The sequence below is a fragment of the Zonotrichia leucophrys genome, chromosome 4, assembly GCF_028769735.1.
Source record: "Zonotrichia leucophrys gambelii isolate GWCS_2022_RI chromosome 4, RI_Zleu_2.0, whole genome shotgun sequence".
In the NCBI taxonomy this organism is placed as follows: Eukaryota; Metazoa; Chordata; class Aves; order Passeriformes; family Passerellidae; genus Zonotrichia; species Zonotrichia leucophrys.
The window spans coordinates 26,551,833-26,579,810 of NC_088173.1; the positions used below are offsets into that span (position 1 = coordinate 26,551,833).

The 27,978-nt window shown below is 40.4% G+C and overlaps 1 protein-coding gene across 2 annotated transcripts; it reads right to left on the minus strand.

The window, feature by feature from the left end:
* Window positions 1-4,777: 4,777 nt before the first annotated feature.
* UBE2D3 (ubiquitin conjugating enzyme E2 D3) lies at window positions 4,778-27,514 on the minus strand. Of its 2 annotated transcripts, none has more exons than XM_064710897.1 (7): window positions 26,888-27,514; window positions 12,850-12,913; window positions 12,734-12,765; window positions 10,245-10,322; window positions 9,308-9,413; window positions 7,864-7,957; window positions 4,778-6,290 (listed from the first exon to the last, which is right to left on the minus strand). In XM_064710897.1, exons 1-7 carry the CDS (start codon window positions 26,909-26,911, stop codon window positions 6,245-6,247), a joined length of 444 nt encoding a protein of 147 aa, XP_064566967.1. In that variant the 5' UTR covers window positions 26,912-27,514; the 3' UTR covers window positions 4,778-6,244. The 2 variants fall into 2 exon arrangements, with proteins under 2 accessions (XP_064566967.1, XP_064566968.1); XM_064710898.1 differs by lacking the exon at window positions 26,888-27,514 and adding an exon at window positions 26,101-26,218 and having other exon boundaries at window positions 4,956-6,290.
* Window positions 27,515-27,978: the final 464 nt, after the last annotated feature.

Consider the following 27,978-nt stretch of genomic DNA (forward strand, 5'->3'; position numbering starts at 1 on the left):
CTTGAGAGGTGCAGTACTTTAGCCAACACAGAGATTGAACACCACCAGTCCCAAATACTGTATTCAATTCTTCAGCCAGCACTAATACCTTCTAGAAAACTATCACTGCCACGTTCCACTAGGTTTGTTACCTGAGAACTCCTACAGTCACTAACAGTGATCCTCTCCTCAATGTTGTTCTGAGTAGAGACACAAAATCTAGAACCTTATGAAGAGATCTGGACCTCTTACTCCAACAAAAGCATTCCAAACCTTTCAACAGGAAAAAGAATTAAAAAATGGTTATATTGGATAGATCCTTCAATTACTGAGGTATCTGTGAATTAATTTTCAGCATTCACTGTCAGAGCAGGATTAACACTATGGAAAGTAATGTGCAAAGCCTGTTTTAGCAAGAGTATCCTTCCCCAAAGAATTAACAGCTTCACACTGAACAGTGATCTTTGCCAGAGCTATGACAGATCTGCACTATTTACCTTCATAAATTTGCCAGGAAGATGGGACTACAGACTCACATTAAGTTCTCTATGTAAGGTTCCAAATTGCAGTTCCTCCTTTAGATCTCAAGAGGATTAGAGCTGCACATTTAGTACAAAGTTATGTTCTAGAACATTCTCAAGAAAACCCCACAAAGCAAAGCAAAACCAAAACAAATTAAACCAAACCACCCCCCCTTCTCTGCATGACTCATGACTGAACAGTTTCATTTTTGACTTGCATCAAAGACTGTAAGATAAGAAGTGCTGAGGCTTACCTGGCCAGAGGAGAAAAAAAAACAAAACAGGCTTGACTTACAAACAAGCACAGCTTCTCCTCAGCATACATGAAACTACCATACTCAGTGTCTGCAAATGCTTTCTAAGAGAACATCATCTCTTAGGCAGCTCTTCAAAACACAAGTAACAGCTTAATTTTTTTATTCCCTGTAATGAAACATGAGATCATATCTGAGTCAGATTCCCATCCCTGATAAAACTAAAGGCATTTTGAAATTCTGTCTCCATAACCCTGGTCTGCCAAAGCAGCTGAAGCAAAGCCAGCTGCCCAGCTCTACAGCTAGCATTCCTCCCATGAGGATTACCTTGTATCACCATCTTCTAAGCAACTGTTCTTACTCTCCAGGTTAAGTCTGTGATGGGACAATGCACAGTTAATGTGACGATTAATGAAGCTTAGGCAAAAGCCAAAATTACCTGATCTGCCAAACCTAGGACTCCTAAGTACTCAGAGCTTGAGTATTTCTGCTTCCAGTTCCTGAAGGGGAACCAATGTCAGCAGAAACCATCTAAAGAGAGGAGCCTACTCTTCCAGAGCACAGGAACAACCCCAGAAACCAAAGACCAGTATTAAAAGCTGTTGAAAACAAAAATATTCTGTTCAACTGTGTGTCCTGATAAAAGCGTTGTCCCATCATGAATTAAAATCCTTCACTGTTTAAAGAAGATACTGAAGTCTCACCAATACTTCTAATGCATAGGCAAAAATACCCCAAACAAAAATTATTTTGGACAAACAGGGATGTTTACCAGAGAAATTTTCAAGTATAACTTTACACAGGGCTGTCTTATCAAATTTACTGTCTCACTTCTGACACCTATCACTGTGAAGATTATGCCTGTCACCTCTTCTAACCTACTCAAGGCACACAGATGCTCTAGAAATAGTTACATCCCTTACTCCTGCTTATCTGGAAGCTACTGAACTCTTCCCCCACAACTGGTTGACATTAAACCAACCCCTGCAGTACAGAGAAAAAGACACTGACAACTTTGAACTATCCCTGCAGAAGACTGAGTGCTAAATGCACTGCAGAAATGTTACTGCAGAATTTACTGCTGCATTAACCAAGAATGTCAAGTGAGTTTACAGGCATCAGCTAACCTTCACAAACATCAGTTTAGGAACTGTTCTACACTACACACACCTGCACTCTGAACTGGTTTTCCAGGTAAAGGTTATCCTGAATTACTATTCTCTGTTAGACTAAGATGGACACTTAAAATTATAATTTATCAACTGTCATATTCCAGATTATTTTGAAACCAGCTGCGTTTATACTAGAATGCATGAATTGAGAGCAGACCCTTTTCACTTCACAGTAATACAGACAGCTCTTACCTTTGCCTTCTGTACCTCCCCTTGACATCACGTATTTATGCATTTTCGCTCTGTTCCCATGCTTTCTCTGCACTAGTCCTTCCTGCACTGTTGCCAAAATACAAGCCCTCAGCCTTACACATGAAGTAGTTTAGCCACAATTCAATCTGCCTTTTAAAATATACAATTGCTGCTGATGATCTGAATCCAATTTATACCTACTTAATATTTATATTGAAGGTGCTGGTAAAAATACCATCCATTCAATGACAACAAAAACCAGAAAGCAGATAAATCCAATCAGTACCTTATTTTTTTCACATTTGAAGAAATTAGTATAGTCTGTGTTCTAGTAAAATAAACTTCATACCTTAAGATCTTTTACTGATCATGTATTATCTCATTCCATTCTTCCAGTGCTACTTAGTTTAATTTAACTAAAAAGGGTTTTGTATTAGTCTCATTTTCATGTATGAAACTACAAACAAATCAGAGAAAAACAACTACTTTAATGTTTTCTTGGACAGCTATAAACACAGCAAGAAATACTCAGCTAAATTCCAATTATGCTCTGAGTTTTACCAAGGATATGCAGACTAAAGACTTCTGAATCACCAGCCACATTTGATGGACCCAAGGTATCTGCTTCAGATGATAATGCCTATTATAACACTATTTTTTAAAGCAATGAAGAGTTTGAAATAAAATTACTAGAGAGAAAAATTGTAGGGGAGGGCATAAAAAAAATTACAAAGGAGTTATTTAGAACATTTCTGGCTGTATTTAAACCCTCATCTTATCTGCTGATTAATGCAAACTTCTGCATAAACAACTATCCAGTCTAACAGGACTGGTACTGTACATCTGCATATCTATGGTTGTCTTTTAATCATTTGCTAGACTTCAGTTCTATGCCTCCACAACAAAAGCTTGTTGCTGTGGTCTGCTTAAAGCCAGGTTTTTCAGAAAAAGTTATCATCTGCTATCTTCATATAAAACTATGACACAGTGCAACTGAGTAAATGTTTTTACTCAAGCATGCAAAAATGCATGTATATTCATCTTGTAACAAATACAGATGCTGTGTGCATCAGAAGACAGAAAAACCACAAAAATCCCTAGCCAATGCCACAGATCAAGTTTTTCCTGCATCCTGAAAAGACTTCTTTCTGCTTAAAACCACTCAAGGTTTTTCCAAGTGAAATGTAAAAAAGAGATTAAAATCGTGTTGTTAAATTCAAATCCCAATTAAACACAGCAAGCAATCTTAAAAAAATTACTGCAGAAAGAACACTGTAGTTTCTTTGCCTGTTATATGTCTTGGCTTGACTTTTTGTTCTCTATACTCGATCTCAAATAAGTCTTTGAAAGAATTTTAATCCAAATTTTCTAGCATGAAGTTGACCCCACTGAAGCTATTACAGCATTTATCATGAGAAAACAATATTTTACCACAGCAGAACAGGAAAACTCAATTTCCAAACTCTTCACTTTTTACATTAAGTTCAAATGGAAAATTTTGCACCCTCCCTATGTTTCAAAGGAACCAAGATCCACGATGTAGTTTTTAGACTACCAGTGGTTTTGGTAGGTACTCACTGACATAATCACCAATTAGGCTTTTTTTCCCCCCATATTAGCTCCTGTCTACCAGCTCCTCCCCTTGCCCCCTGCTTGAAGAGGAAGCCGAAATGCAATTTTAGTACAAGAAGCCTGTACCTGAGAGGACTGAGTCTGCTTCAAGGACAAAACACCTCCCATTTCCCACTTTGGACCTTCAGCATGCTTCTAGAACCTCTACAATCCATCCCCATTCTTTCATCAAAGTTTACACTTGCTTATTACAAAAAATTATTACCTTGGGAACATGACAGATGCAAAAAGAAACAGGCACTGGTCCAAACAAGACTTCTGTCTTCCATAAAATACTTTACTATTTTTTCCTCTTCCCTGACCCTTCATCATGCACACTTCCTTGTTTTCTCTAACACCCGCAATCTTACACCTCACAAAACATCTTCCTAGTTGATCATGTAAGTGATTTCAGTGGCTGCGACTCCCAGGACACAGTAATAAGCATCAAATTAACACAAGTGTAAAAAACAATTGAGACCAGCACATTTTTAAGCCTAAAAAAATCAACTTTTACCTCAGTTGTAATGCTACTGGCAGCTGTATTCCAATTTTCCAGCAAAACGGTGTAAGCTGGTTAGCAAAGCAGAAACGAACTGCAACTTCACCAACAGATTTCAGACAGTAATCACTGAAGCATGTACTGCTAAAGAGAGCCCAGGTTTCTAAATTCCAAGTCAACTGAACTTGAACATCTCAAGTTCACTCTCATAGTTTAGAGCCAGAACAAACCATGTCCAAACTACATGTTCAAATTTTTATAAAAATTAAGGTTTAACATTTATTTTACATCTAGCTTTCCACATTCATGTGGGGACAAGGAATCAGAATGTACATAACTATAAGCAGTGCAAAAGTGGTGCCAGTGAGAAGTCACAGATGCACAATAAAGTGATAGTACAAGACTAGAGAAAATGAAGCTATGGATGTTAAGAATGAAGACCAAAAAGATTAAACAAGGAAAAATATGAAGGAAGAGGGGAGGAAAGAGTCAGATGTTTAATAATGCCCTTGTTGCTGAAAGATAAACTAATGGCACAAGACAATGTTTCTTGTAGAACAAAAATCCAATAGCAATGAGTCTTTATTCACGTTTAGTCACCTGACATGAAGAAAGTGTCTGTTGCATTAAAATAGTCATCAATGTAAATGGCAGCATGGCTGAACAAGTCCTTTTCAATGGCAACGAACATCCCACATAGTAAAGTCACTTCAACACAGCCTCATGACAATTCCCACATCAAAACAGTACTTTATTTTATAATTTTTTTGCCTCATCATTACCCCCACATTAAGATCTTTCAGTTGTCAAGTGTACAAGGTAAAGAAAAAGGTTCTCAGTCAGCAAACACAGGTGCATCAGGAAGTATCTCCACAATACACCGCTTCAGATCTGCTGGGTCCCAAGTCCATCCGTGAACGCTGGGCTCCCAGCACCAAGTGCAGCCCCCCACTACGGCTACACGACTATGTTAGCTTATTAACTCTGCATCCACCAGGCCGAGCAATGTGCCAACCTGCAACAGACTGAGCATTAGAACTGAAAATGGCAGAAGAGTCACTCTATTGAACTTTACATCATTTGATGTTAAACAACGAGGCAAATGCCAACAGTATATACAAAAACCAGCTTTGCTTTTACAAAAGATTTTGTTTCCCATATTGATTAATCCAGGCAGCTAACTCATTGGTTTATGCAACTTTATTGAAGAAAATAAATCAATTACTAGTAGAGCTATTAGTTGATCACTCATCCATTGACAACTTGCATCATTTATTCAGTGCTATATTAAACAGTGTTTTGGAAGACAGATTAACTAATAGCTCCAAGCCTCCTAACAAAATTTAAATGAATTACAAAAATGTTCTTAAACCCTATTCTGGAATACAAGGGATGTTTGACTTCCAATTTCCATTCTCTGTAAAACAAGAACTGGTCATTCCTTTATTGACATGCATAAGATACATCACATTTTCTGTTCTGCTGATGCTATAGATTCAGTACCAATTCTCCAGACACATCAGTTATGAGCAAAAGCATATAATAAAACCTCAGTTCTCTAACACTGGAAGGTTTGGAACAAGATGGATGTTGCTACAGCAATATTACTTCTTTGATGGGAGAAAACTGAACATCCATCTCCCCTCCCCCCTTCAGGTGGTATCTTCAGTATCTGTTAGAGCAGTGAGGAATGTTTGTTTGTTTTTAATCTCATAACCAAGTTAGAATGAAGACATTGGCCACATAATACACATGCTCCATTAAAAAAAATTCTGAATCTTGGGCAATTGTTCTTGTGTAACTACTTTACAGATTCTAAAAGCAGTTATTGTCCAAAGCTGGAAGAACTAAAGTCTTCTCAGATGAGCATGTGCATGAATGGAAGGAGGTAAACAAAAAAATAAAAAAGATGAGGTCTGACAGGGGAGCAGCCGGATAAGAAAATCAAAAAAGGAACAGTAATTTAAAGTTTATTCCAGCTATAATGCAGGTTATTCTGACTTTAAGGTAGCATCACATGGCATACTTCTGAGTCCATTCCCGAGATATTCTGTTGTACCTGCAGACAAAACCAGGAACTGAATTAACATCAGCATGAAAATGACAATTTCCTAAGCAGTTTATGATTAAATATGATTTTAATCCCATCTCTCTGTTCTCTTTACACTGTGAGAAGTCTCTTTATGTACCGAGACATACCTGAACTCAAAAAATTGAACAATTTCCTCCCTACTCCAATTAGGATAGATATTCTCTAGTTTTTAGGAAAGCCTTCAAGTCAAGACAAGCAAATTTGCAAGAAGTCTGTCATGAAAAAAATTACTGAAAGAGAAGAAACAGACTATCTGGGATGGAATAAATGCAAATACTTCATTTGCATATTGTTCTTAGGTTAAGATTACAGTATCTATCCCATGCCATAAGTAACAATTATTTGGTTAATAATGCCACTGGATACAAAATGTCAAATTTCCAATTTTAAAGAAAAACAACACTAAGCATTTCAAAGCACTGAATATTCTTTTCATACAAATATACTGCTCAAAATTTTAAGACTGTTTAAAGCACACTACTTTCACAGGAACTGAGCTGACAATTAGTTAACACTTAACTCCATGCTTGTCAGTAAGTTAATTATTAACTATACAAGCAGAATATAATTCCCATATATTTCCAAGTTTATATGTGGAAGACAGACACTGCTGATTAAAGATAATTGAAATCTGGATTGTCTGAAATCACTCATGTCTATATATGAGGTCTCACTACAGGGCATCATTTTCAACCAAATTCTGACAAAATCTGGGTAAAATACTTACCAGAACAAATTGACAACGTAGCTCAGAACTCAGTAATTACTTCATACTAACTTTTTTTTTTGACCATGCAAGAGTAGTATCTGTGAGAAATAGTGACTAGCCAATACATTACACACTAACCACAGATCAAGCTGTTAAATTTCCACGTTAACTGGTGCATCCATTATCTGTTAGTTAATCCAGTGCCTTAGAGCATGCAGCACCCAAGTGCTGACAAATTTCCATTTTGTTAAATGCACCATAATTTGCAAATATTCTTACCCTACAGCATAGCGTATTTCTCTGTCCACTCTCTTGCTAACCTATTGTACCTAATTGGACAAATATATTTAGCATTAATATATATAAACCCCCCAAATCTGCTTCATATTATTCTATCTGTGCAAAATGTTAAAGATACCTAAGGAAAATAAAGTTGTTGCAACACAGATGGGGAAAAAAAATCTGCTGCCCATTTTCAAGGGAAGAACCAAAATTTAAGGCCAAGCTGCTGCCAAATGAAGGCATTAAAACAACAAAAAGCTGTTCAAAAAGCATTATGAAGATCTAACTAGATTTATGCATGGTAAGCAAAATAAGTCAATATATATACTGTAAAATACTTCCATGCACATGAGAAAAAGATACGTCTCTTTCACCCATAAACTTCAAAGATGCCAAGCTCCTTTGTTTTTAAATTATGCACTACTCACTTTGACACACAAGTTTTCTCCATCTCAGATCTTTACAAAAAGTTCACTGAACACAACTGCTGTCTGACAATGAACTCTTACAGTCTGTAAAAATACCAGTCTTGCACAATTCTGTACTTACTTGTCTCTGTCTGTTTTATAGATACGTGCAATCTCTGGCACTAGTGGGTCATCTGGATTTGGATCACATAACAGTGAACAAATGGATAAGAGAACTGCAAAAAAAAAAAAAAAAGCAATCTCAATAGTGAAAGAGGAATGGCAATCTCAGAAACAATGGAGCACAGATCTTTACATCAGCACAATGTTGTCACAGGACAGAACTTAGAATTATTTTCCTGAAAAACAGCCAATATGAATTCATAACTCTTAAGTAAAAAGCCCATACTAACTTAAAGGTTTGTAAGAACTATTTGCTTCCTATATCCCCATACTTACAGCTGTCAGCACATACACGAGAAGAGCACTGTTGTGCTCTGCACTATGATGTAACATAGCAGCCAACACAAAAGCACATTATGTACTCTGATGAACAGCATATCCATGGTTCTTATCACTAAAAGTAGAAAATCCTCAGATTTAAGTTTTTTGTTTTTAAATCAGACTGAATTCTTTATTTGTTGTACTTAAGGCAAGAATATTCTGGTCTAGACTGACAAAAACTACACACATGTTGTAAAAGTCTCAGTAACACTGTTGCGGGCAACTATGAGGACTTCATCTTCTACTCTCACAGATGCTTTAGAAGGAAACAGTGAAGGATTAAAATGAAGGGAATCCAGATTCAAATAACAAACTGACTGTTTGGACAGACAGGAATTACAAGTTCTATAGACAAAAAGGCACTTTGAGGGATCTTTTGAAGCCACAGTGACCAGTGGCTTTGAGGCAAAACAATTAGATCATCATGAAAATATTTCAGAATTATCTGTTATTTACTGTAGTAAAATGAGGAAAGCCACAAATCTTCTCTTGCAACACAACATCAATTTATCATGAAGCAGGATCAGTAAACTTAGTTCATTAAGTAATGCAATGCAATGCCAGTGCACCGTGGTAGAAAGCAGTATGTATCAATAACAGATTTATTCATCTACCACAGATATGCCAAAAGAACTATGCATGTAACTCTAGACAGGATGAAAAAATTACGCAAATTTCAGTATTAAAAACTGACTTGAAATTAATCTTTCATTTAATATGCATATGTATCTACATGGGCAGCTCCAAACAAGCAGCTTCTTAGCCTTAGCTTGAACACCCCAACACAGGCTTAGTTCAATCCAAACACTAGTAAATTCCTTTGGGTCCAAGCTGGTAAACTCTGCTAGGAATACTGAAGCAAGTAAATGGCCAGACAAGGCCTTACACAGCCACATATGAGAAAGTGTTAGAAAAAAAAAGTCCATTAAAAATGCAGTATCATCAAACTGACAAAACACAGGCTTGAATGAGGAAGGTAAGTTAAGGGAAAATCAACAAGATGGGTAAGAACTTAACACAATCAAAGCTAAAAGCACAGTTTTCAGCACAAGATGGAAAAAATTCTCCTTCACAAAAGTTACCTTTAGAAATAGTTAAAGCAGGAGACCACTGTGATCTTAGAATATCAAGACAAATGCTGCCATTACTGTTAATATTTGGATGATAGATTCTTGTTGTAAATGCAACCTGCAACAAAAAACAAAGAAACGAAGAATGTGTTTGGGTCTATGACAGTAACTGCACCTGTTTTGCTCTGTCAAGCCCTCAGTCAATTCCATTTACTCCAAAAGAAAAGGATTAAGCAGTTAAACTGCATGAAATTCAGGGAAACGCACCCAAACCACAAGCTGTGAGTCTCCCACTACCAGGCACTATTTCCAACAGAGAGAGGGCAAGTGTGAGTTTTAATCCCAGCTGCCTTTGATGAAGACACCCAAGAGCAGTGCCTAAACCACAGAAACACTTCGGTCACAGAGCTAAGGAACTTCCAACACTGCAGTGACCCCAAGGGGGTCATATTGACTGAAAATTGGAAGACAAAGCTAGTGGCTGATAAAGCTACCACAAAAGAGCACATTTTGCAATTACTGCCAAACTCTTAGCAAATAACCCCTTCTCTCAATTTTAGGCACTCGGCAAGTAAATCCCTACCCACGGTGTCACATTCCTACAGACCAATCCAAACAGCTACAATAATACTTGACAGTCTCCTTGGCAAGAATTCTATTATAGTAACACAAAGCTAATGAAGTTTTCCTATCAATTCAGAAAACCAGAAATGAACCCAAATATTTTAAGACATTTGGAATTCACACAGATGGATTTGCTCATAAAGAATATGCTAACACACCCAGTTCCTGTGGTAATCAGAATGGGACCCACACATCTCATAGATGGTAAGAATGCCTGAAAAGAAGTGAGAACTTGACAATACTACAATAGAGAGGGTGGTAATTTCTTTCCTGTACTCAGTTCTTTAAAAAGCACTAATTTTACAAATGACATGGCAATACTTACCTTAGGTGGTTTGAATGGGTAGTCTGTGGGAAAGTGAATTGTCAAGAAGAATACACCACCCTGATATGGACTGTCGTTCTGTCAAAGCAAACAAATAATTCTCCTATTATCATCTTTAGGACTAAATATCACTGAAGATCTTGGTTTTAAATAAATGGAGAGGCAATTCATTTAAACCCAAATGTTTAACCCACCAATACAAGTGAGACATAATTAAAACTCAATTCCTACTTCCTAAGCTAAGTGATACAGAACACACACACATCATTTACTGCGTGGACCTCTCCAAGCTAACGCATCATAAAACCCAGCAGCTCTGACAATCCACTCAGGACTAGGGGGCAGAAGCATTCAAATGCTTCTAAGATAGCTCCAAGAAGTAATGTTAACAGAGTGGGGATCCCATCAGATTCCAAAACCTCCAGTTCTTTGTTTGGAGCTTATTTGTTGTGACCACCCAAGTTTAGAGTGGCCACAGACTCCCATTCTCTGCTAAATTCTGTCCTTAGCCTCAGCCCTGCAGAAAACCTGTGAGTACACAGCTAGGCCCCTGTTCCTTGAAAAAAAAACCCAGAAAGACCCCAACAAAAAATCTCATCCATTCCACCAGCACAACCAAGCAGACAAAAGAATAATCATAAGTCAAGTGAATTTTTCCTCTCTTTCTGTATTAGAAATTAACTGTAATCTACTATGAGAGAGTATTTCACATTTCCCTGCTCCAAGGGAAGAATTACTGGGATAATTCATTAAGGTGTTAAACTATAAACAGTAAAGCAACATGTGGAAGTAAAAAAGATGATAGTAAGAAGAAGAAAAAACTGGAGTGACTAAATAGGGATTAAGTTAGCAGTTACAAGAAGAAAGAAGCAAAAGGCTTTTAACTCAAAATTACAACTAAATTTCTGAAATAGAGCTAACAATTTCATTGTTGAACCTGAAGAATACTTTGCTGTTAATTCTGGACTCAGGGCTAGGGAAAATGAATTTGTGGCATACATAGTACACTTCTACATCATTTGTTAATATAATTCTCATCTTAATTGCAAAAACATTTCACCAATGTAAGGAAGTAACTACGTATTACTTAAATACCAGAGAATGAAAATCTGCACCACAAGACAGGGGACTCAAACCCTCAACATGCATATTATACCCTCTGCTGTCTGTGATGAAATCTAGTGATCAAGATAGAACCTCTTGTATTTGGTCAACAGATACCATATGAGGCCTTAAGGAGCCAAAAAACACCAGCCCTTTCACTGGACATATTGTGGGGATACATTTTATCAATTACAGAAACTCCTCTCCAAAATGTGTTAAACCAAACTCTCACACACCCAGGAAGATCAAAATATCCTATTGCAGAGGTGAAGATCAGATGATTGGTTCCACAATCCCTGTCTGTTATTAAAGGCAGCAGCACTAGAACTACTGACACCACACTGACACACTTCTGTCAGGGTACTGCCCAATCTGGAAACAGGAACGCAGACCTTCTGACACCACGAAAACCACATGGGGGAAAAAATGAGCTGTACATTATTACACCACAAGGGAAAACTAAAAATAATAATCCCAATTTAAATTCAATCAGTGCTTAATACCTCATGACCATGCACACACCAGCCACATAAAATCATCATATGCAGTGGAGTGCACAACACTCCTTGCCATTTAAGCATGAATATAGCTATTGAACAATTCTATCTTTGTGAGGAACCTAGTTACAACCAATGATGAGCAGGTACTTTGGGATGAAGAAACATCTTTCAGTCCAGTGAACCTCTAATAGCCACCTCCTAATAACACACTTGTAGCTATATATAAAGCCACGATAATTCAGCATCACTGATATTTAATGCCTACTCTGTAGCCTCACCAAAGGCTTGTCTTCACAGGTTACAGGTTTTGTCTTTTATATACAGGTAACCAGAAAACTCCAGATGTGAACTGCTTCCAGGTTGTTTTCAACAAAACCAAACATTTGGCATCCTTAATGAGGAAAAAGTCCCATTCAGGTTTCAGATGCTTACCGAACATTCAACACTGACATTTTTCTCCAGTCATAACTAAAACCCAAATATTCAAGATCTCAGCATTACACCAGACCAAATATAGATTCCCTTTGAAGATCCACACAAAAACATCCCAACTAATTCCTGACAGTAGAACCAGGTCCTGGTACAAAGTTCATGCTAGATTAAAACTTGAGAAAAAGTTAAATGCAACCAAAATTTCCAGATATTTAGTAATAATACCTAACATTGCCCTAGAGATTATTTCAGCTGAAGTACATGTCCTTGTAAAAACACCACAACAACAAAATAACTGGTGGGTTTTTCCCCTCCCTCATTTTCTTTTACTGTAATGAAGATCTCTAGAACTTGGATAAGAGGAGCTAACAAAAGTAAACCAAAAACCCCAGAGTTTTCTCCTCAGTAGGAACTACTCATTTAATATTACATCACAAGAATCAGAATACTTACAGGTCCCATAATTGTGGCTTGCCAATGAAACACTACAAAAGAAAAACTCCGCATTATTATCTAGGCATGATATGCTTTGAGTCAGCAAACAAAACATTAAATTTAAAGTCACTTACTGTCATCTCCAACAGGACCTGCTGAACACTGTGCTGGAGGATCACGGGCTAAGTCACTAAGTTCCTTTAAGAAAACAAAAACAAACAAAAATATTTAATTCTCACTTCATGTCCAGCAAAACCCTTTAACATTTTTTCCATATACAAACACAGAAAAATGTGCAATTAACAACTCTAAGAACCACTAGATCAGTATCAAAAATGTTTATAACAGACAAAGAAGCACCAAAACCACCTGTAACTACAGTGACTATGCCTTTCCAAATACATGTATGTCACTTCTGGGTAAACACTCCTGCTGAAGAAAGAAGCAGGACACAAAGCCTTAAGCTGGCAAAGTCTAATCACTTTTTGATTGAGTTACAAAGACTCAAGTCCAGAGAAGCCTGAAGTGGAACCAGAGAAATCTGCTGATGAGTCTTCATGAAACAGGAAAAACTCTCTATGTAACATCTGACATTAGAACTAAGAACAGAAGAAAAAACCCCACAGAAACTTGGTTTCACTTCACCCACTACCTGCATTAGGGATGTACCTCACAAAGATTGAAACAGGAAAATTCAAGAGGCCCACAAGTGCTGTAATCAGGCAAAATATATGTATTTTTTATTTTAAACTTTGCATTTCAGACAATTATGCCTTTAAAATTAAAAATTACTTGACTGCAGGAATAGTTCTCTCCCTCCCCCACTACAGAGGAATGGAAACAGTTCAGATGGAGGATTCCTTGGGCAGTTACAATACTGTTGTGAGGAAACAAAGAAGCTCTCTATTAAATTGTTTTAATGGCACACAACTCATTTGTTTGGACAGTGTCTTAAAATTAAATTTACACTTTCAGTTAAAGCATGTAACAACCACCTTCTTTCTCCCCTGCTCTCCCCTGACTCTAAAAAGGGCTTCAAGAGCTTTTACAGATTAATCTGCACTTGTCAACAATCTAGAAGTCTTAAGAAAAGGCAAACTATTCGGCCCATCTTTCATACATTAACAGTTTCACACAAGTTGGTTTTTTTCCCCTGGAAGTCTATACAAGCCATTCAACCAAGAACTTTGTCAGACATTTAAGAAAGCCAGGCATATCTACTACGCTGGAAACATATGCATATTTGGACCAGACAGCTAACTCTTGCCTGGGAAGATCCTAATGGTCATACTTAAAGTTTCACGAGTTCTGCAATCCATAAAAATTTACTAAGTATAAGCCAACGGAAAATGAGGAAAGAACCCCAATTTATGTTTCTTGTAACATAAAACACGTTGTTCTTTGGTAAGATGATAGCTCCTGCAAACACAGAAAGAATAACACCACTTCAACATGTGCAAGCCCATACACTAAAAAAAACCCCAATCACAACCAACCAACCATTCCCCATCAAACAACAAAACCGCATCACTCCAAGCCCAAAACAATCCCCTTCCTTCCAAACACCAAGAAAATTTAGTCCCAGGTTTCCTCTCCCTACACTCGTTAATTCTGATGAATTTTTCAGTTAATAAATATTTCCATTTTGCACTGGCATCACACTGTTTTACAAAATGAAACCCTATCAGTTTTGATAAGCAACGGCACAATGAAGTTAATAACAGTGCAGCTCATTTCACTGCTGCTGTTTGTGGAAGGCAAACAGCTCTTTCCACATCATCACAGTACATGCATTTACAATGCATTTTGCTACTCTCTCCAAATATTACTGGGAGGCCTGATGACAGACTTCTTTCTGCCATTTAGTATCACTTCTTAGTTCCATATGTTGTTCATTATCCTTCAGAAAAATCTGCTAACTTAGATTTATGTTATTCAGGTAAAGGCAATCAATAAATGTAAAAGAAGCTTCAGATAGAAAGGTTTCATTGTCAGGGCATTTTTTTGCTGTTTAACAAATACAGCAGGTTTTGTTAATCAGATTTGTTTCTCATCAAAATGTATTTTCCAATTCTAAGAGTGATCAATCATTTCCAAAATCCGAGAGGAAAAAAGATATCATGTCCCTTGAAGTAAGCTGTAGCAAAAAAATAAGCAGAAAGACACAAATATTATTTAATGCAGTTGTACAGTTATTACTGGATTTAATAGTAGAAGTACATTTAGATCCTCAAGGTTTTTTTTTTTTAAACTCTCACAGGGACTAAGAACTATGAAGACTCTTCATGCCATACATGAAAATTATAAAGACAAGGATGAGACAAGATTAGCATAAAGTGGACTGTCAGAGATATGTACATTAGACTAGAGAGGTCTTCAAAAGGTACTACTATCTTCAGAGAAACAAGAATTCAGTACTCAAGATAAAAATAGGTACTTTATCACAGCAGGAAAATTAGTAATTCAACATCAATAATTTAACCAGGAAAAGTAATTGCAGATGTAAGACATAAATTAAATTTAGTAAGTTCCAGTGATACATTTGTGAAAAAAAAAAACCTTTGGAAATACTAAAAATAATTAAAAGCTAAAACAAATTGGTTTCAATATTCCAGGCTCCAATCATTTCAAAATTTATGTCTGTACTCCTTTTAACTACTTGAACTGCTTAAGATAACAAGGTAGCAGTGACCTTCATTAACAAAAGGATTGAAGTTTTGTCTGGTCTAGAACAGCTCAGTAAAAAAAAAACCACCCTAACTGTGCTAATCAAAGCAGTTCAATATACAGATAATTCTGGGAACAAATGATATCCCAGCTGGCATTTCACCCACAAAGCAAGTAATTCACCCACTAAATGTGGAGGGGAAGAAGCTGAGGTGGCACACACTCTGTATTTGCTTCTCTGGGTACTATGCTCAGAGCAGTCTGTAGTAAAGCTGCTTCAGCAGAGTGCCAAGGGCTGTGGAGAACTTGGGCAAACATGAAGCAAACCTGGTTCACAGTAACACCAGACCTACTTCATCTCTCTCTTGAGTGACACTTCCCATCTACATAGAAAGGGGAGGCTTTTTATCACGGGAGTGGAAAGTTCTGAGTAACTTTAAAAAGCACCTCCTTCTGAAAGCTACAACTCTACCGAACACAACAAGCAAACTGGAATAACTGGAAACTGAACAAGCAGAGACACGTGGGCTGTGAGATCTGGAGTGCAGGTGAAGCATTTTATTCAAGGAAAGGAAGGGGGCTTTTTTTAAAAAAGCTTCCCACTCAGCAATATAAATACAAATCTACTTTCTCAGCTCAGCAACCAAGAGTAACAATTCTGTAACGAAAAAATATTGAATCTAATATTTTTACATAGAAGAGCTTTCTGCTTCTCCTATTCCTTCTATAGTACCTACTTCTCCAACTTAGCTTCTTTTTTAACATTGCTTCAGTAATGCTTTCCCTTTCTCAAGGGTTATTAAGCTACATCCCAAATTTTCTTTAAAATCCTTAAAACAGAGCCCACATTTTCCTGGAATTGGTCGTTACAGTTTTTCACTGCAGAGGTACTTTAAAGAAAAGCCAAACCAAAACTCCCAAGCAGCAAATGTGAAAGACTACAGAAACAATAACCCAAATGTGGTGAGGAGTGTCACACCATGCACCTATGGGGAAGGATTAGTCCTGAATTACAACCGTGACCAGCAGTCTCTGTCACTGCCAGAGGTTTCCGGTGCAGCTCCAGCATGTCACCGTTTCTGTGGCCCAGTTTCCAAATATAAAGTGTGATAGTTCCTACTTTTCCACAAGGATGATTAGTCACTCAGCATTCTACAGCCTAGAACACTGTTAAAAGAGTAAACACCAATGCTTCTGTTACAGGACAACAGCAAAGTATCACAGACAAGGAGCAATACGTGTACAGTTCTGCAACAGTTTTGGAAAACAGGGATCAATAGAAATAAAACAGCAGCCCCCATCACTGCAACAGACAGATCTGCTCTAACACAAATTCGGCACTTTGTCCTCTGCCAGTCTCACATTAGGCTGCTAGCAAGATTCAGTTTCACTGGTGAAACAGCCCCATTTTTTATCTCCTCCCTTCTTTCACTATACATTTATCAGAAAGCTAACAAAAAAACCCACAAACCAGTATTTTCAAGAAAAAATGCTTATAAAAAAGCTAACTAACCTGATTGTGTTGCAGCAATATAATCACAACTAACACAGAAAATATGGCTTAAGCTTCAAGTAAGGATTCAAAACTTTGACACGTGACAGCAAATGCAGGACTATGATCCTATATAATAAAACCAGAAGTACCTTTCTTTTCTTGACGAAAAGCTGCTAAAAAAAACTCTCAAACAACTCCCCTCTACCAGCTATTTAAAAGATGACAGAAGCCATTTAAAGAATGAAGAAACTTTAAAGATTAACAAAGGCTATCTCAACCAAATATGCATGAACAAGAAAACAGAAGTTTCCAGGTCCCAGAAAACTCTGTAAGAGATGACAGCCTGGTGCCTAGCAAGCTGCCTTTTTGCAAGGTACCAAATAATGCAGCATCTGCACCAGTTTCTTCCCATTTGTCAGACTCCATATTCCCTGTGGCACTACTGCATTTTTTTAGTTTAAGCTGGAAATAGGCAGCCTTTCCTTTTAATGATAGTAACAGCTGACTTAAACACAGTGACAGAAGATCACTCCAACCAGAATGACTGAAGACTGTCCTCCACAGGCCTTAATTCACAGTTACATTTAATATTGGTTCATAGCACAGGTATTTGTTCAAATTACATACTGCAGCTTTCTGGTTTGCACTCAAGAAAGCATAGAGGGGCTATTTTAGAGGGGTTTGCCTTAAATTTCCAGAAAATAACTTGGAGGACATGAAAGTTGATGCAGTTATATCAGAAGTTAAGAAAAAAATAAATCAACAAATCACAACACAAAAAACCCAAACAACACACAATGCTTACACACCCAAAAAACCCCACCCCCCAACCCAAAGAAACCCAATCCAACCAAAAAAGGACAAAGAGAAAAATGAACACTTAGGCCAATCAAAAAATCAGCATTCATTAACTTGACTGCTTGTCTAATGATGTGTCAAACAGGATATTTCAAACTCTAGGCAACCAAAAAGTCATCACTGCATTAGTCTTACTCATTAGCTCACAGCTGAAAACAGCTTTAAAAAAGAAGGAAGGATTGGAAGCAGCTATAAAGGGAGGGGAAGAACATTTAAGCCTGTTTGAAGATTAAGAAGTGTCAAGCAGCAAAGAACTACTGCCTCATCCCACACACCTGCATTTGAAACAGTAGTTTCGGCATGGAAATTAATTACACCTGGAAGCAGAAAATAACAGTTTGTAAGGACACTGAATGTGGATTTCTAAGCTGAGTAAGAAATGAATGGCATAATAGACATCACAAAACAAATGTAACCAGCAGAAAATTATCTGTTTCAAACAAGCTGGCCTTCTGGTGAAAAATAAATAGATAAAAGACACGTGTAATGGCAGTGCAAGATACAGAAAGACATAGGTTCCTCTTGATTAAAAAAGGACAACTATGCAAAGAAAACACATGAAAAACAAGCACAAAAACCAGCAAAGACAATGAGCACAGAAAGGTTTTTAAGAAACCCAAAACACAACTAGCAATGTAACAGTTGTAATTCTCCCTATTTTGGTTATTCTGCTTCTATTTTTCATGGTTCTCCCTTCAGTCCTCAGTACCGGATTTTTCAGCCTACACCTCACATACTGTTTGTACAGTGTCTAGCAGTAATACCAACATGGTATAAGAAAAGACAAACATGGAAATATTCATGTTTTAAGCCTCACTCTCAAGGAAGGAAATGCCAGAGTGCTGTGCCACTGTAATTAAAGCACTTGGTGTACTTGGACTGTGATACAAACTACTCAGGTGACTCCCTACTATCTCTTCAAAGAACCTAAGAACCTGCCTTTCAGTATACAAGGCCTCTGTGAATGAGAGTATTGTCTACAGCTGTTCTCATCTGTTCTGGAATCTGGAAGGTGTACAATGCAGGTAATGGTTTTTGGGAAATTTCAGAGTTACTGCAACTGAAATGGCTCTCTATTCCAATGTTTTGCAGAGTAGCTGGAAAGATCCAAATGGAAAAGGAATGCAGTTACAGACTTTGCTTTCCTGGTCATTCCCTAAAGGCTTTCAGAACAAACTTTAAAAAAAGGTGGTAACTACACAGCTGTAGCTGTGCTTTGAACCCAAAAGTGCAGTTTGTTTCCCCTAAAGTAACCAAAACCACAGAAGCTGTCTTACTCAAGATGAAGAAAATCTGACTGCTTAACACACAAATTCTGAGTTATTATAACAATTACCATACCCTGAAAACAGCATAGATTATGAAAACGCTCCTGGGCTCAGTGAAGAATGAGGACTGTACACACTGGCTCAAGTACATTGAAGGGGCAAGGCTGAAGTGAAGCACTGGTTAACTACTGAGTCATTCAGTGACAGTTGAGTATTTTAATTCTGCCACTTCCAAGCTTTTGAATATCAGACACCGAAACTTAGCATGGCTTTTCCCTTGGGAGTTTTTTTCTGCAAGAACCACAGTAATCTTTGGTTCTGTAACCCAGGACTACAATGCAGCCCTCAAAGAAGAGGGTAACTGGTATAAACAAAGGCCACACAAGAAACACCAAGATGTGCCTTGCTAAATGAAACAGAATGGCAGGGAAACAAAGGGAAGGCTGAAATTCAGTACCGACAAATGTAAACTGATGCAGGTGGAAAAAAGTTTGTACTGGAAGTAAGGCGCTCTTTCCTGAAGGCTACCTCTCAGAAATGCAATTTGGGAATAGTGCTAGACATTTTCACACCAATGCAGGCTCATTGTTCCTTAGATACTGGAGTTTGGCAGCATTGTGCAAGAAGCTCCCAACATGCTGCCTTTCAGCTTGTTGAGGGCACAGTAACTCAGAGCAGCATTTGACACATAACCAGAAATGGCACCTGTACACCCTGCGCTCCATGGGACAGAAGAGTCCCAGAGTTTGCCAAAACTACACAAACAAGTTTGGAGACTGACAGTGTGCAGGACAAGGTTTTGTAGAAATGACAAGCGACCTCAATGGGGCACAACATCAGTCAGTCTCCACTTTCTGAAAAGCTACAACAATTATCCATATTCTAAAAAAAATGAGGACGCTGTAACAGAATTATCAAATTAGTATTCTAACAATACCATGTCTGCAATCAGCATGGTGAATTCACTGTTTAGCAATAGCTTGAGATATTATTCTGAAATTTATTAATTAACCTAATAAACTCTGAAAATCAGCTCTCCTTTTAAAAAACTGCCTTAACTTTCACCGGTCCGTATTTTTTATGAATACAAAGATACATGTGAAAGTTATTACACTATACCACAGGGGTGCAGCCTATGGACACAACTATGTGGGTCTGACTATACTGCCTTAGTTACACTGTACAATTACCCATCATATATCATATTATGCTATTTCTGACACTACCCTTCATAATCATTCTAAAGGCCTGGCTCTAGGATTAGGTACAGTTACACACAAATCAACTCACAGCAAGACAACTAACCAACCACTACCAAAACAAAACACAAAACTATCTGGAGTACACCTGCTCTTACAGTTGAGTTCCACCTCAGCTATCCAGAGAATAGTGATGTACAGAAAGATCTTAAAAAATAAATGAGGGAAGTTTTAAGTTTCAAAGCATCTTTATGAGCAGACTGCATCCTGAAGTAAGGGAGTAGAAGTGGGGGCTTGCTCATGTGGCAAACAGTAATTAAGGAGATCTTCCTATATTATTCAAGGCAAGAAAAAAATTGTAAGTAAGGCTAAAAGGAAAAACATTTTTCATTTATCTGATTTAAGAGATTTTTTTGGCATTACTACTCAAATAGGCCAACAAAGGTTGAGAAGTACTGCCTGTGAGCAGTGCACTTATTTATTAGACACTCAGAAGAGCTCAAAGAGGTGATGAACACCTGGCCAACCTAACTCCAGGTTACAGAGGAAGCTGCTCACTATAAAGGTAACTGAACATTTAATACCATCTTCTTACCTTCCCCATCAGAAAGACCTAAAGCACTTCAGTATCTGCACTCAGTTCAACCGGCAACTCTGGAGTCCAGATGCTCGTGGAAAGGTTTAAATGTTGGTGACCTTTATCTGCTGGGCTGTGACTTTTGCAAAGCAGTCTACAATCCTCTCATCTTGCTTTCTTAAGACCATAATAAAAACCTATCACAATTACAGTGGAAAAAACTGCAGATCTTGAAGATGTCTAGTATATCACACGTCTCAAAAGGATGATGTTCAGAACAAAGGCTTCCGTTACACAAAAATTTAATACTGAAGTTTACTGTTGGTAACAATCCCCCTATCTATTTAGCTTTCAGTCCTGAATCTTGCAATGCTGCATTTTCCAGTATTAAATCTTGTCTACATTCGAGTGTTTTACAAAGAGCTGCTAAAGGTATAAACACCAATTTAAACTTGTGAATGTAATTTGAACTTTTTTTTTTTTGCAAAGCTTCCCCAACACAAATTTAATCAGATCTGTGTCCCCTAGAAAACCAGTGAAGAGAAACTGGTTTTGTTGTAGTTTTTTCTTTAAATCTCCTGCATTTTTAATTTGAAGTTTAAGACATTAAATTTATATTCTGAAGTTTACAGAACTTTGTCAAGCACGTGCAACTCTACACAATTTAAGACCTCAAGACCAACTTGGCAAAAAGCAACCATTTAAAAATGCACTACTGACTGCAGTTATATATATACACACACATTCACAGCACTGCTTTCATTTCTTAATTTTTTTTCTGCATATTCTACCATCAGGTTACTACATCAAATCAATCACAGCAAAGAATGCTTGTAACTCAGCCCTTCCAACATAAGCTATGGCATCTCAGCCTAAAAGCATCAACAGAAGTCAGTTTATTCTGAGAGATCAGACCTAAGGCTGAAGTGCAAACCACAAGTTCCCATCTGCCAGCTCTGATGCAAAGGGGAGGGACCTACACAAGAGCACAGAGCAGACAGTAAAAGTGGCAGAACCTTCATATTTGCAACAGAAAGACTTCTCAGGGATGGTGTATCAATGCCCTAATCCGAATGACGCAAAAGCTCAACCCTTTCCCACTCCACCTTACCAGCTGTCACTTGATATCTCAGAGAAGGTTAAGAACCTCCATCCTCTCTCTCCTCCAATATTTCAATCCAGTGGATGCAGAGAACACATCCACGGGTAGGGAGGGCGCAACACCAGGCTGGAACTGGGCTCCACAAGGAATAGAGAGATGCCTTTGGCAAGAGGCAGTTCACTGCTCAGTACCCAACAGCTGCTGCTTACAGCTGTTTCCATCCTTCTCCACTCCCTTATCCACTATTTGGATTTGAGCTCAGAGAAAAGCCTCAGAACTGGTTACAGACCGGGCAGGAAGTCGAAGGGAGCTCGTTCTGTAAAGTTCCACATCAGGCCAACTAGATCTCTAAAAGCTGGAATGATCATAAAGATCATAAGAGCTGGCCACCCTTTTTATTCTGTATACATTATCCCACCTAAATCCTTGAGATACTGGAGGACTCTTTTTCAAGTATGCAAGAAGTACCCATCTAATGGAATATTGATCTCTGAAGTTCTGTAAATCACTTAAGTGAGATAACAATCCCCATTCTCTTCCCACTCCAATGCACACATTTAAAGTTCTATGCTGACTGGGAACTTGTTTCACAAGCACTGTGTTCATTTAACAAGACCAATCTTTAAGTTATCACAGTCCAAACTTTCCAGCTAAGGAAATATAGGTTTTCCTCTCCCATAAAAAAATGGCCAGTTCTTAAAACACACCCAATACTTTATTTCCATTTTAATGATATTAATTTCATAGTAGAACTGTCACTTCTTTTTGTTTAAGCTAAATCTTAAAGAGAATTTAAGTGATGACAGCTTTCATCTAATGCTAAATATTTTATTCTGACTTTAAAAATAATTTAAGTTCTTCAATACTAGGGCCTCCCAAACTCCACTACTGCAGTATCATGATTTAAAAACCAACCACTGCCTTCTGGCTCAATGTGACCTTCTTACCACCGAGTGCAATAGTTGTGCTGAATTACACACTCAAGGCAGGGCCTTGGTCTAGCCCTGGACATTCACAATAATTAAGTGAAATTACAGTAAAAAAGGTAATTCAATACACAGTGAGAGCATTTACAAAGGTTTAAAGCATTTCAACTAAGCTTCCATCAACTGAACTTCATTAGCTAGCTAATCTTAACTTCCTGAGCCCCTAAACACACAAATCCAGACTTATTTCTACACCTTCATTCAAAGTATGAGATCAATCACATAACTCCAACTTTGAGAAAGCCCAGTAAACAAAACCCAAGACTGCCCACAAAAGTGTTGTGGGTTTCATCCAGAGAAGAAAACTTAATTCCAACCAGCTTTATTATTGATTTTCTTAAATTCAAACCAAGTTCAAAAGAAAAAAGTAGCAGTTTAAAAATAAAGTAAAAAGCAGGCTTTCAAACGCTTTGACTTTGGTTAAACTAATGCAGATTTCCATGCAGTCCTCACTGATGCACATTAAACCTCATCTCTGAAAATATTGTATTTCCAGGGTTAGCAGCATTTCTTACTACGAGCATCTGGAGAAGGGGAGTTAAAATTGCAATTAATTATACATCTAGGAACAGTGCTGGAGGCTATAGCCTGAGGAAAATAGTTAATTCAGTCTCCACTCCGCAGTGTCAATGGAAGCCTATCTGTACTTAAATAGCAATAAATGGTTTTGCCACCTTCAGCCTTTAGCTTCCAGGATGCCAACTCCACTTAAGATTTTCTAATAAATTATTCCAATATAATGATGCTGGCTTGTGCTATGCTTAATCAAATGGCCATAAAACACAGCAGGCACAAGCTTTCTTAAGGATTACACAGACAAGACATTTCATGCATACATCTCCTGTATTAATTCTATTTTTAGCCTATCAAGATCACTTAGGCCACTTACATTACCTCACTTTAATGGGTGCGTACAGCAGTGATAAAATGGACATGTACCAATGATGAACCATTTCCAAGTTTTCCAAATTCTATGCATTCCTGATTCCCTACTCGTACATAAACGCTTCCCTGCTACCAGATCATCATCATTGGAAGCGGAAGCTCCAGGATGCTGCAGCAATTACAGCACGTGTTTTTAGCAGGCACCACTGACACTTCAGACCAAGACAATGTGCCACAGCATGCACCAAGCATCTAGATACATGCTCATAAATCATTGTGAATTTCTTGATAATTCTGGGAGGGGAAATTTCATCCTCAGGAAAGAAAGCATTTAATTTTATGGGAAAAGAACTTGCTTGTTATCATAAAACAACTGCAAAGCAAGCCATATCAAGGACAGAGTTTTGCCAACTGAACACAAGCTGCCCCCAGAGCAGATGGCACTGATGCCATGACAAACTCCAGCGTAACAATAATCTTTCTGGGATTGGCTGTGTACCTGACAACTGCATCAGTTTGGGGAGTGCTTTATACAGGGTGTTCCAGAAGCAGACAACCCAATACATAAATACTCATTTACTTTCGTTTTCAAATCAGAAGTAGAACTTGCCAGTTATGCCTTAAGAGTGGTTGCATTCTGAATGTGCAACAGACTTCAAATTAAAGATATACACACACACTAACAGAGTCTCACAGTCTAGTTTTCTCAGTAGCATGAAGAATGGTATTTTGCTTGATATGTCAAGCCCACAAACAGGGAGCCAAATGAACAGACTGAAAATATCTTCACTGGGACATTGAGGATGTCATCTGCTGCAGGAGACAATGAATTCTAGTCCTGACAAGTAATAACACAAACTAAATCAGCTATGATGATTACAATGTTCTGAGGTCCCGGTTTCTCTTTAGCCTGTTCTCATCTACTGCCAAAGACCTACTGCAAGGAAGCAGAGAGTTCCAAGGTCTGATCTGTGATCTTACAGTTGGAAGACAGGGAATCCCAGCTTATCAGTGACAATGCCGTTCTCTCGGGGCTTTACTGGTAGACAGGATTAAAATTACATTCACAACCATTTCGTTACAGAACTGGCCCTGCTGTTTTTTTATGTCACCATCAGCCCCTGTAAACATTTGTACTGGAAAGCAGTAAAGGAAAGAAATCAACGTGCAAAGAATGGTTTCATTTCACAAATAAATTCACCTTCCAGGCTTGCAAACACAAAAATCAAAACTAAAAACTCCATGTGAATTTTGAAGTGTATCACGTAGTGTGGGGTGATTAAGCTGATAAAAAACCCCAAACACACACACACAAAAAAACCAAAAAAAAAGGCAAAAAGAAAAACCCTTAACTCAACTATCTTCCCAATCCTAAACTCTTGCAAGAGTAAAGGCAGAGCCTTCCTACCACACAGTGCCACAGAGCGTAAAGACCAATACAGGACAAGACTGTACACAGCAGGCCAAGACGCTGAAGTCAGAGATGACTTACTGGTTCAAGAGTCACGCTGAATCGTTTCCAGGTTCTGACCACCACATTACTACATAAGTGGGGGTTTGTCTTGGTTTACATTTGACAATAAATTCTTACCTGCAGCGCCTGAACGTGTTTCATAAGCATGAGCTGATGACAAAGCATACCAGGGAGTATCCTAGCTATGTTTCAACTCAAGTGATATCATCCACTAATACAGGGAAGAAGTTTTGATGGCAGATTCAAAAGGAATTGTTTTGAAATTCTTGCCAGAGTACAGCCATAATTCAAAGACAATCCATTCAGCTAGCTACCCAGAACGGAACTGAAATTTTGTAGGAAAACAGTACTATCCATTCACTACAAATATTATAAAAAACGCTTTTTTTGTTGAAAATATGACCACAGGCACTGCGTGAAATTAAAGCGAGACTAAGAGGCGGCATGAAGTTTACACACTGTCTACAAAAGGTGTTTTGTGCACTGAAATTCACCGATTTCAGGACACACTGACGTTCTGCCATCTTGGCAGGCTATGAGATGACCAAGAAACTCCTCTGAGCTCTTGAAACACGTAAATGCTCCACGTAGCTCGCGTAAGAAGGAGCACAGACCAACAGCGACTTCCCGGTTACGCCGCTGCGCTCCCCATCGCGTTTTGCCATTACATCCCAGCAATTCTCAAACCTGCCGAGAAAACCGAGACCTACTTAGGGGCTACTTCACGCCGGGAGCCTTCTTAGCCTGGGAGCGGTTTAATAAAAAACAACCACCGCCACAAACAAACAAGCAAATAAAGAAAAAAAAGAGAAGAAAAAAATAATAAAGAAAAAAAAAAGGAAAAAAAAACCCCAAACCAACAAACTTTCATCACCTCGGCATTTTTTCCGAGTTAGCCGCCGCGAAGTTGCTCCACCCGGCTCCGATTGTGCAACGGGGGGGAGGCGGCGGCGCGCAGCGCGCTCCCGCCGGGCGCGGGGGGAAGCTATTCCCGGACGGGCGATGGATTCCCGGGTGTCCGGAGGGCCCCGGGGCGGCGGAGAGGGGCGACTGCGGGGCGAGGGCAGCGCCGCGGTGGCTGCTCCGTGTGTCCGTGCCGCGTTATTGCGGAACGCGAGGGATCCCGGAAAGCGCCCGGGCCAGGCGGACCCGCCGCCATCTTACAATGCGGGAGAGAAGTTGCACAGCAGAGGGGAGAACCCGGCCTGGGGGCCCGGCTGCTGCCCCGGGCAGCGCCTCCATCGCGCCGAAAGCCCTCGGCAGCCACACACGGGCCGGCGCCATCCGGGCCGGCTTCGGCGGAAGGGCAGCGGCAGCGACCCCGGGCCGCGCTGACATCCGAGCGGCTCCGGGAGCTGCCTCTCTCCGACACCCCCCGGCCCCCGCCCTCAGGAAGGGGCCGGGGCCGAGCTCAGGCCCGGAGAGAGCGGCCTCGCAGCCGCAGCCGGGCCGCTGCCCCGCCGGAAGGAGCCGCCGCTTCCCGGCCTCTTCAGCCTCCGCCTCTCCCCCCCCGCCCGTCTCCTCCAGGGGCGAGGGGGGGAGGAAGGCGATGGGGGAAGGGGGAGAAAAAACACCCAAAAAATAACAATAAAAAGAAGGGCGAAGCGGTGAAGGAGGAGGGGGGGGACGGTGGAGGAGGAGGAGCCGCGGTGCTCACTCACCTTGTTGATGCGTTTCAGCGCCATTGTGTGTGTGCGAGTGCCGGGCCCGTCTACGCGCCGCGGTGACTCCGCGCTCCGCTCGGGGGGCCGGGAGGGAGGAGGAGGAGAAGGAGGAGGAGGAGAACGGGGAGGAAGGCGGAGAGGGGGGAGGGGGCAGCTGCTCTTCTCCTTCCTCCGGAAACAGCCGGGGGGGCGCCCGACCGGCCGGCCGCCCGAAGTCCTGCCTGCCTGCGGGCAGCGGGGCCGTGAGGCTGCCGGGGGAGCGCTCCGCCCGCCGCCGCCCGTCACGGCCGGGAGAGGGTGCGAAGTGCCGGGAGAGCCGAGAGGCGTCGCCCGCCCAGGGAAGAGCGAGAGAGGAAGGGCGAGAGAGCCCCGCGCTGCCGCCGCTGGCCAGGCCCGGACGCCGCGGGAGGGAGGGAGGCGGGGCCGGGCCCGGCACGCCGCCGCCAACGGCTCCGGGGGCGGGGCCGAGGGCGAACGGGCGGGGCAGGGGAAGGAAGGTTCTGGGGCCGCCCGCGGGCGCCGCCGCCTCGGGACCGCTGTGCGGCTCTTCCCGCCCGCGGCTCCTGGGGGTCGCGGCGGCTCCGGAGCTCGGCGGTTCCCGGGGCTCGGCCGCGGGCGCGCACCGCTGACGGCGGGTCCCGCCCCGCCCGCCTCCCCGCGAAATGGCGGCAGCGGCCGGATCTAGGCCCGCCCGCTGACGCGGCGGCGCGGTGTTCCTCCGCGCGTCAGCTGGCTGTCAGCGGCGCGGAGGGGTCGCCGCCGCCCCGCGCCCCAACGGCTGGAGCAGGGCTCGGCCCGCCGGGAGCCTGGGAAGGAACGGCGCTCCCACGGACCCGGCCGTGCCGGGAGCGCCTGGGCACGGAGCAAGGCGGGAGCCCCAGAGCGATGGGGTTTGCAGCGTTCGCCGCATTCGGTGCGAATGACGAAGCTAAAGCGCTGCTCTTGCCCAGGAAGAGCGCGGGCCTGGTCTGAGGGTAACGGGCCCAGGCGCTTCCTTTTAGTGGCGTATCGGCACACACGAGGGTACCAAACCAAGTGTCTCGGTATAGGGGAAAAAACATCTCCAAAAGGAAAATATGGTGACGTGG